The sequence below is a fragment of the Manacus vitellinus genome, unplaced genomic scaffold, assembly GCF_001715985.3.
Source record: "Manacus vitellinus isolate BGI_N305 unplaced genomic scaffold, ASM171598v3 scaffold_10_pilon, whole genome shotgun sequence".
NCBI classification, from domain to species: domain Eukaryota; kingdom Metazoa; phylum Chordata; class Aves; order Passeriformes; family Pipridae; genus Manacus; species Manacus vitellinus.
Window position 1 is genome coordinate 9,606,222 of NW_021938838.1, and position 10,756 is coordinate 9,616,977.

The 10,756-nt window shown below is 37.1% G+C and overlaps 1 protein-coding gene across 1 annotated transcript; it reads right to left on the reverse strand.

The window, feature by feature from the left end:
- On the reverse strand, positions 1 to 8,996 carry DNAJA2 (DnaJ heat shock protein family (Hsp40) member A2). The gene is made up of 8 exons (XM_029964649.1): positions 8,915 to 8,996; positions 7,707 to 7,927; positions 6,310 to 6,390; positions 5,864 to 5,997; positions 4,052 to 4,248; positions 2,489 to 2,633; positions 2,193 to 2,320; positions 1 to 1,689 (listed from the first exon to the last, which is right to left on the reverse strand). Exons 2-8 carry the CDS (start codon positions 7,817 to 7,819, stop codon positions 1,501 to 1,503), a joined length of 987 nt encoding a protein of 328 aa, XP_029820509.1. The 5' UTR covers positions 7,820 to 7,927; positions 8,915 to 8,996; the 3' UTR covers positions 1 to 1,500.
- Between the last annotated feature and the right edge of the window lie 1,760 nt (positions 8,997 to 10,756).

Genomic DNA, 10,756 nt, shown 5'->3' on the forward strand with positions numbered 1-10,756 from the left:
TTCACAAAAAGCAACCCAAAGTTTTAATAAATGAAAATAAAAGATCCACCAGAGAATGCCACAGCATAAGTCAATACTGAAATACAGATCAAACAGTATTTATTTTTGCTTCATTTTTAGAGTCTATAACAAGGATGTTCAGCAACACTCAAATGCCAATGCCTACCCAAGCACATGGAAACCCCTGGAGTTTGTCCCTCCAACCTCATTGGTAAAATGTCAACAACTATCAGAGCAATAACTAAACAAGTCACACTTCAGATTTGTAAAGAAAAGTAGAGCTTCAACTTTCTCACTTAAACAGGGAGAGAAACCTTGCTATAGAGAGGCAGCTTACCAACCAAACATTGTTCATGCACAACATTCCTTAATTAAGGTCACATTTTTGCCTTGTTGGGGCATTTTTACCAATTCAAAGTAACAGAACTGAAGCTGGAGAACTTAATATCTTCATAATTAAAACAAAGTGCAAACTACTAAAAAAGTAACAAAACCATCTACATTTATGATGTTTCCAGGTCAAACATATTTTTTTTTTAAACTGGAAACATTTCTCTAGGAAGTGAGGCTGAATCAGGCTTTGAGTAGGATTCAAAGGCTAAAAGAAAAACACCATTATTTCAGAATATAATCATCCCCATTTAAATGTTTTCTTATCTTCAAACTGAATTCGGTATTCCTTGTGTTTTCTTCACACAAAGGGGACATGGCTGCAACCTTCCCTGTGCCCATTTAGTCAAGTTTCATTTCAGGAAAAGACTTTTATGTGGCACACAATTGTTACCTAACCTTAGCTTAGTCTTAAAGCAGCTTCAGCCTCCCTGTGTTTACAAAATGTCTATCATCTACATTGTCTCCTCATACACAGACTAGTTAAAGCCACTGGAAAAGTAAGAGTTACAAGGCAAAAGAAATATATTATACACCAACTGCTTTTATTTAATTTCAGAAACCGTTCACAAGATGGTAGAAAAAACTTACAACCACTTCTAATTCGTTCTTTCATTGTTCCCAGTCAGCTCTAAACCCATTATGTGCAAAGCCCATTTATTACCATGCATCTAGATGATAGATACAGGCTATGAAATTCTTGATTCTACTTGTAGCAGCTTATGCAGGTGCAGCCAAATACCAAGCCTCAGGACAAATTGTACACAAACTTTACAATGTAGAATTTGAATTTAAAATATGAAACTTAAAATCTACACAAAACTGATAAAAATCAAGCACAGATACGAGGACAAACTTAAAACCCATGTGAAAAGGAGTCTCGTCTTCCTTTCAAGTGCTTTATTCTGCTACACAGTCAAAATGAAGATGTAAGCTTGTGGTTAGTTTAAATTACACTCTGTAGATACTATAGACCAATTTAAAAGTTACACATACAGCAATAGATGTCCATTGGTTCATCTGGATTACTTATACAATCCAGCTGGATTGTTGAAAACAAGTCAGGCAAAATTTGAAAGAAAATCCTTGTGCAACTTTTTAGACAAATGTTTACTGATGGGCACACTGTACCCCAGGTCCATGATGGCTGCTTTCTTCGTCAGAACTATCATTATAAGCTTCACGTCTCTGGCCACCACCTGAACCACGAGTGGTATCAAATTCCTGAAGATCTACCTCTTCTGCATCACCAATTACATTTGGAAATTCTGGTCTAGCTGGTAGAAGATCTTCAAGTTCCTGCCCCAAAAAAAGAAATGCATTCAGTATTGCATCTACGACTGCTGTGTAAAAAGTGACCGGTTTCCCACAACTTCAAGACACCTCACAGAGCAGGTTTGGTTTAGAAGTCTAAGTTGATGAAAGCCCTGAAGCACAGACTCATTTAAAAGTATTTGTATCAATTGGAAGACACCACAGAAAGAAAACCAACTCAACATATCATCAACTGAAAGTGCAATCAGTAAATACAGTCGCGCTCCGACAACTTATCACACGGCAACAGAAAGATTCTTCCTCCTGCCTTCGTCTGCATAACATCTGCACAGCTCTTAAACACAGGTTAATAAATTCTTATTCCAACGAGTATTTCCAAGTAACATGTTGCCCATAAAAAAGGTTAAAAGAACAATTTTACTTGCATCTAAATTTAACCACTGAAAGCAAGCACGTGAGGTACAACACATGCCCTTGGCACACACTGTCAAATAAGACACCACAGTTATGCTTGAAAAACTACTTACTGAAAGCTTTTCTGGGCTAATCCAGTTATTTTCAGGAAACTGAACGTCAAATTTAATGTAAAGATCCCCTTTCTCAAAAGGATTGCGATACTGTGGCATTCCTTCACCTCTGACTACACGGACACAACCTGGAATTCAAAGAGAAATAAGCTGGAGAGTGCTACTGCAGAACCATTGTCTCCACATAATTCTCTTAGTTTTCCTTGCTTAGGTTCAGTTAACGGGACAAGAATGGGATTAAGTGTTAAAGAATCACAAAAGCATAATCAAAGAAATCCTCATCAGGCCAAGCTTACCTGGTTCAATTACTTTTCCAGGGGGATATTTAACCACAATTTGACGTCCATCAAGGTGCTTAAATGTGAACTGAAACCCACACAGTGCTTCAACAAGTCCAATCTTGTGTGTCATATGCAAATCATTCACATCTCGCTGGAACACCTGAAAAATAAAAACAGATGCCTTTTCTAGTCCTATAATCATAACTCCACCAGGCTCATTATTTAATAAGTTCATTATTATTTATCCTTAAAATCAATGTCAGAGCAACAGCCCTTGTGTAAGTTAACTTGATTCTGTTAATTCAGACAGCTCAACGTGCTTGGAAAGTTTGTTTCTGACACAAGTGTCATCTAAGATAAGGGAAGCCACACCACATGCTATGAGCTAAGGTTCAAATTAAACAAAGCCTGTATAGCAGCACTGCTCTTTTACCCCCAACATCTTCCACATAGCAACATATCAACAAAAGTTACCATAGCACTTCCCCTGCACTTGAGTATATAAACCACATCTTTGTTTCTCAACTTTTATTTTGTCATCATGCATATCTGCTTTAGCAAACTGGATCTACAGCAGGACTTCAATCAGTTAGTCCACAGCTGTCAGAAGTGACCTTTAAGCCATATTGCTCAAGATTCTTAATCAGAGTAAATCTAAGATTTATCCATTGGCAGAACCATGATTGCCACCTCAAGAAAAATTTTAAGAACATTAAAAGTCTATCTAGTTTTACTCTCTAGGACAAAGTACAGACCAACAGATTAGCAGTCCTTGACACAGCTTTGAAAATCTTACAAAGTACCTAATTATCAGCTAACCAACATTATATCCTTAATATATGACTGGAGTTTAAATTTGTACCTGATGCTATTCTTTCTGTCACAACAGACACCCCCCTCCGAGTATAACACACCAACTATTTCTTATTTCATTACAGTAATACCTGGCATTTTTAAACAAAAGCATTCCAAAAAAAGCGCAGTCACCTCAACTCTGCCCCAAGAGTTTTAACAGAAAAAGATAAATTGCCATATTTAATTCCAAAGTGCAACCTATACACTCCAGAATACAGTGAGCACGAGTCTAGTATAAAATAATAATGCTTCTGTTTTGTTAAGTGAATCAGCAACATCACCATTTTGTGTTATTTCCAGAACCACAGTAACAGACACAGAAAGCACCATCTGGGGATTTTATCAGGAGTTCCCTGCCATGTCACAAGACATTCAAAAAAGCAACACTTAGCATTTTGTTAGTGTCACAAGCAAAGCAGATTAAAGTTAACATCCCGAACAGCTCTTCTCTGCATCTACTGCATCAGTCACTCAGAGCTTATCTGAGAAAGCTACCTTTTATTAGCAGTAGGAAGCACCAGAATCTGCCTCACTCTGGCTAAGGACTCGCACAGTTTTCTCTGGCTCACCATGAAAGCCACATTACATGCTATAAATTTATTAAAAGCTACTCACCATCTCTCCCAGAGCTCCAACTATATGAATTACTTTAAATGAATGGCCACTATACAACTTAAATATTAACAGCTAGGATAAAAGGCATTTAAAAGATAAAAGCATTACCTCATTCTCTTTTTCTTGGAGCAAAAGGACAATATCGCCTGGTTCCACACCTGGAGCCTGATCTGCTTCTCCACTGAATGTAATTCTTTGTCCATGTTTCATGCCTTTGTCTACATGGACTTCAAGTATTTTTACCTCCTTGATCACCTTCTTTCCTTCACATTTTTTACAGCGGTCTTTTTCATTAATTACTTCACCTAAATAAAGACAATTTTTGAGTTCAGAGATTTCCACATAATTGCATCCAATTCTGAAGAAAACCTGTTTGAGAGCAGGCTCAAGAATTCATGCAACACAACAAGCAATTTAGATGTTCCTTTATGAATTCCTCACAAGAGGAAATCCAGGCTCCATTTACCCTAGCTGGGAGAGGTGGAGGAAAGGAAAAAGAAAAAAAGGTGGGGTGTCAGTAAATAACAAAGATACACATAACCTTCCAAGCTGTCTTATCAAGGATTTTGAAAAATGAGAGGGCTTTAGATAATGGCAAAACAAGACTTTGTGTTCCTTTAGTCCTTCCCATGTAACTCACTACCCTTAAAATAAATGAAAAGCCTATTCTGCCATTTCTTGTTATGCTAGGGATAACATAAGCTAAAGCCACACTGATGCATCTCTTCTCCCTTAAAAGTCAGAATAGAAATTTCAAAATATTTCAATGAATTTAGGAACTTAGTTCCACTTCTGTTAAAACCAGCAAAAAATGATGACTACCTGCCTACCCCATTTCCCAGTATTTCCCCACAACACAGTACTGTGTAAATGCATCCAGCAGGAGTCTTGCATACCAGACATGGGAAAGGAGCTGGTCAAATTAGCTTCATGTAAGAGCAGTATACAGGCTTTCCCACAGAAACAATCTAACAGTTTGTGACACATGAGGGATTTCACCTCTATACTCTGAAACTCGGGGTAGTTTTTCCACATTATCTGTGACCTCTAGAAAGGTAATTACTGTTTCCAGCAAACTGAAGGATGATGATCCAAAATGGCTTCAAGGCTCTGTTCTACCTCACCTTTGTCAAGTGAGCTGTTGTCTCTGTACACAGTAACCACAGTACTATGGCACACACAGCACTAAGTGCCACAAGCAGATGCACTTGGTTTAAAACATTAAACTTTTCAGCTTAAATCACCTTTCAGTGAAACAAAGCACAACATTATGATGCAGTTGAAACTACTAAATATGTAGGTTAGGTATGTGAAATGATAAAGACAACATAATTTATTAAATGTTTTGACTAATCACAAAATACAACTCTGTAACTTCTGAGTGTTGTGATGAGTAAAATCATCCACAGGGTGAGGTAACTACTCTGCAAAATGCAGAAGACCTAAAAAGAAATCACACTAAGTGCAGATCACGTGCTGAGCTTGTTCCCCCTAAACAGAACCAATTCAGCCAAAGATATCTTCTTAATTTGAAGAAGTTAAGAATTCAATTTTAGGTTTCCATTTTTAACCTAAAACTGTCCTTGGATATTAGGAGAAGCAAAAAGACAAATAGCTCCTAAACCAGCAATATCTTTTTTTTTTCTTTAACACAAGAATAAGAGCAGTAAGTAATACCCACATCTAAGTGTTTTTAAAAACAATCAATCCCTGTTGTTCAAGCTTCTAGGCTGCTTTTCAGCATTAACACTGTAAATCTTGCTGCTGTTCTGGGTAAAATGATTCCTCCATGTTGACACCAAATTGAGACACAGCTGAGTAGATGGGGGCAGAACTGTCCTGGATAAGTTCCTCCTGAGACTTAAGCAGAAGGTTGAATCCAACCACACACATTTAGCAGCAGAGCACAGCTTGGCCTACCTTCTCCATTGCAGTCAGAGCACACAGACTGCATCTGCTGAACCATCCCGGGGGCGAGCTGTCGGATCATGATACGGACACCTCTGCCCCGGCACGCGTTACACTTCTGAACAGATCCAGCCTTCCCTCCCTGCCTGCAATGGAAACCACCAGTTGCATGGAAAGTTATTTTCCAGAAACATACAACCAAAAAAACCCCTCCATCAGAAGGTTAACATGCCTACATGCCAATTAGAATTAAGTTCTCTCCTCTCCCACCCTTCCCCCAGACAAAGCCCTTGAATAGTTCCAGTTCCATCAACAGAATCATTCAAGTTCAACAATTTGCTAGTCTGAAAGCAGGCTCCAGTAAGTCAAATACTGATAAGGATCCGACACAGGAGATCCTTCATTACACTATCTGCCAACAAAGCAACCAGAGAACTCAAAAATACAAACAAACTTACCCATTACATGCACTACAAAGGACATTCTTGCTAAGTTGTAGTTTAGTTGTCTTTCCATTATACAGATCTTCTAAAGAGACTCTACAAAATAAAGCAATTCTCCTGGGTTATCAATTAACAATTTACTTTCCCCATGTAATTAAAATACTTGCCTAGGACAAATGAAAGAAAACCAGAACTTCATAAAAAGACTAAATCTGCTATTAAAATATGATTTTAAAGCATTGTTTTGCCTTTCATTAGGAGTTACTAAAATAATATTTCATGCATGTCAATATACACTTGTAAACCTGAACACAGGTTCAGAGAAAATCTGTAATTGAAGAAGAAACCAGATAGGACTGCTCGTGTTTCACAACAGGAAACAAGCTGATCTAGTATTTTAGGTGTTATTATATAGTCATAATTAATTATTATTTGTAGTTCTACCAGGCAGGTGAGACAGTCCAGACAATATTTATGGCATGAATATGTAAGAACACATTTAGAATACTTACTACTGTATTGGCTTTCCACACAAGAGAGTTTAGTGAGGTGGAGTTAGCACATCCTCAAGGCCACTTAATCCTTTAGACTTGTTCATGTTTTAATACACTATCAAACTCCAATACCCTTTATATATTGCTAGAAGATTATGTACATATATTTAGTGTTTCTCCTACAAGGGTTTGTTGGTGGATAGAAATTGCAACTCAAAGTATAGAGAAAAGGTTGCTTGGCATCAGTGTTTACAAATAATAACAAAACCAAAGCTAATTAACAATATACCGAGCAGTACTAGTTGCTAAACTGAGCATGTAAAATTTAAACAGATTTTACTAAGCGTGGTTTGCTGACCACAGGAAAGACGTAGCTTAACTTAAGAACTTAGGAAGGACCTGCTCAACAGGCAAAAAGCCAGTCATGACTGCAGGAAGAGATCTACAAAACACAATTAGGTGTGACATTCAAGAATGGCTTTGAAAAAAAGCCAAACCAAAACCAAACCCGCCACACACACTTTTCCATTAATTACAAGGTTCAACTGTAGTTCCAGCTGGTAGTGGACTGTGAATGCAACTTAAGTCTTTACAGAGCACCTCCACTTTCCTAAGAATCCAGCTAATGAGTAATACTTTGTTGTTGAAGGTTTTTTCAGATCAGAACTATCAAACATAGTTAAGGAGCAAAACAAAGGAAAATAAAGCTATCGAAGTACACACATTCTAATAACCTGGCAAATCATGGTTATATAGATTAACCAACCCTTGGTAACCCTACACACAACATGCAGGTCTGAAAACCACTGCAGACAGCAGAGGATGTTAACTGAGAAGCATATCAAGAACAGAAACCAGCAGAGTCAAGTACTGATCAGGAAAGCTTGAAAGTACAAACTGCAGTATCAAGATACTCACTTGAGTGGATGCATCATATCTTCTCCTCTTCTTCTACCATTACGACTTCTACTCTGGCCACCCATGAAATTGAACAATCCACCACCAAAGATATGGGAGAAAATATCGTCCATTCCACTGCTCCCGCTCCCTTCTCGGAGACCCTGCTCTCCATAGCGATCATACAACTCACGTTTCTCCGGGTTTGACAGTACTTCATAGGCAAAGCTTATTTCTTTGAACTAGAAGAGGAACAGAGTCAAAACAGTGCATGAAATTTAGAACTTCAAGGGAGTATTTTACTTGTTTCTCGCCCAGCATGAACATCCACCAATTATGGAAAAGTTTTCCACTCTCTTTCTAATATAACTTATTCTAAGCAAGACTTAAAAATGAAACTTGGGCTTAGTTTTTACTTAGCTCTGTTACTCCTTACCATAAAATAAGATATTTTACTGCAAAACTTGGTTGGCTTTGTTCTTTACTGTGTTTAGCCTAAGATAAGGTTTCTTACAAATAAAAAAAAAAATCCAACTGAAGAAAACCCCCAAATACACAAGACTGCAGAAGCCAATGGGGAAAATACCCAACAGAGCTACATACTAATGGCAAAGACTTCAAGATATGTTAGGTACTTGAAATACACCAACAATTAAGTAACTTACTAAAATGTATATTAATGTGTTTGTCTTTATAACAAATTAGTATCTTTTCACAGTCATCTCTGCTCACCCCTAAGCAGCCATTAGGACTTCAATTTTGTTAATCAGATGAGTCAACCTAATTGACAATTTTTAAATTGCTTTTAGCATAACAAACCTAATTCAACCTTCCCATCTATGTAATTTGTTTTATGCTGCAGCAGTTTCAAGAACCTCTACAATATACACTTTTCCATGTTGAAAAAACTTGGAAAACCGACTACCTTTTCCAAATACCTACGTAGATGCCAATGCCAGCTGACACCATCTCAGCAGATGAAGAGAGGCAGCTTTCTCCTCAGCATTACCTTCTCAACCAATCTGACTCAGCCAACTGCTGCATTTTGTCAGTAGGCACATTGGCAGATTTTGAGATTGGGGAAAAAAGTTGACCTGATATGGTTCCATCTCATAGTTATTATTTTTGAACAAACTGAATAGCAAGCCCCCAACACTTGTACTTTGTTCCCTACATGCTACTGTAGTAGCAAACTTAAGGCATTTAAAAAAAAAAAGAAGTCATCTTACTTTGTCACCTGCATTTGGATTCTTATCAGGATGGTATTCCTTAGCCAGCTTTCTGTATGCCTAGTTGAAAAAGGTAGAAAATTAGTTTAAATTTCAATTAATCAGTTTTCTAAGAAACTCAAGTAATGTCCCCAAAAAGAAGGAAAAAATCCAAATAAATCAAAATGAAAAAATTATAGTTTCAAAATCACTCATACATTGAAATGATATATAAAAATATTCTGACATCGCTACATGCATAAATTAACTACATTTGGATTTTAAACATAGCTATAGCACACAATAGCTGGAACTAGTTTTTCTGCTTCTCTTCATCAGCTTACAGGAAGAATCCCATTGGACTTTCATTAAAATTACTTACTCTAGAGAACCCACTCAAAACCTATAACACAACAGCAAATTTCAGCCCGTTTGTCTTTCCCCTCAATCACAGCAGTAACTAACAACAAAATGGCTGCCTCAGCTTCTCATTCAACCCTACCAACCACTCCTCACAACCATCACTTTATTCTTCCTTACCTACCAATAATGGAAGATTTCATCTCACTTTGAACTAAGTACATGAGTTACATGTGCAGAAATGTACATATTTATTTAACTTCTCTGTTCTAAAACAGCAGGAGGAACAAGTACAGCCAAATATCCAGAAGAAATTTTTCAGAATGTTTTTTTTGACCAGTGCTTTGACTCCTAGGATCATCACTTGCTCTTCAGCACTTCATCTGTTCCACTTAAACTTTGCAGGACCAAATCAAATTAACACAATAGGCAGAGACTGTTCCTACAATTTGAGTTTCTGACAGCAAAGACCACAACCCTTCCTCCACTCCAGCTCAGTGCCCCACAGAAGCAATCAAGAAACAGATATTAACAAGTTACATTGTATAGTCTTTTATTCTCTAAATTATACATATTTTAAAAAGCTACAGTGATGCAATTGCAAAAAACTGAAACATCACTTCTTAGAGTAGACTTTCCAAAGGCTTTGTTTCTGTATAACTGAGCACCTAAACTAACTCTTTAGAACAACAGTGTTAAGAGAGCTTTACACACAAAGCTTTACAACTTTTGAACAAGTAAATTTCCTTTTTCTATATCGGCACAGTTACTTTGCTTTACTGATTTTATCTTGAAACACTCTGTACTTCTGCATGCAATCAGTCAAGAAATATAGCTTTATAATGAATTAATGAAATAAAACGAGAACGTTGATATTACAAGCAAAATATTCTGAACCATAGTAAATACAAAGAACAAAAACCACATGTCTTCAGGACAAATTACCCCTCAGTAACAAAGCATAACTGTCCACGAATCTATGCATTCCATAAAAATGGATTTTTCCCACATATTTTAAGGAGTCTAGCCAAGGAAAAAAACAAAACACCACTGAAACGATAACCTAAGTAACATTATCTAATCAGGAAGAAAGGAGCTCACACGATGATCTTCAAAAAGATGTCTCTTTGCTGATAACAGCATTCCAGGCCAGAGCAATTTTTACAACTACCCATGGCCCTAAAGGAAGCCACCACAATTCATTTAATCAGAAACAGATTCAGAATCAAGGTCTACACTGGCAACATATTATAATTTAAAAGTTAATGTAACCATTGTCAAAACCTATTCTCTCAGCCTCTTTTGACTGAGATACCAACTATTTTTCTTCTCTTTTCTATACTGTTGTAAACATGCTAAAATACCAGATTTTAAAGCATCCACGAAACCTCTCAATGACAATAACACATAGATGAACTCCTTGTTGTAGCAGCTGGAAACTTTACATTCCCTGATTAGTTTAACCTGTAGTAATTAATACTGAGCAGTGCAGGCTACTCTAGT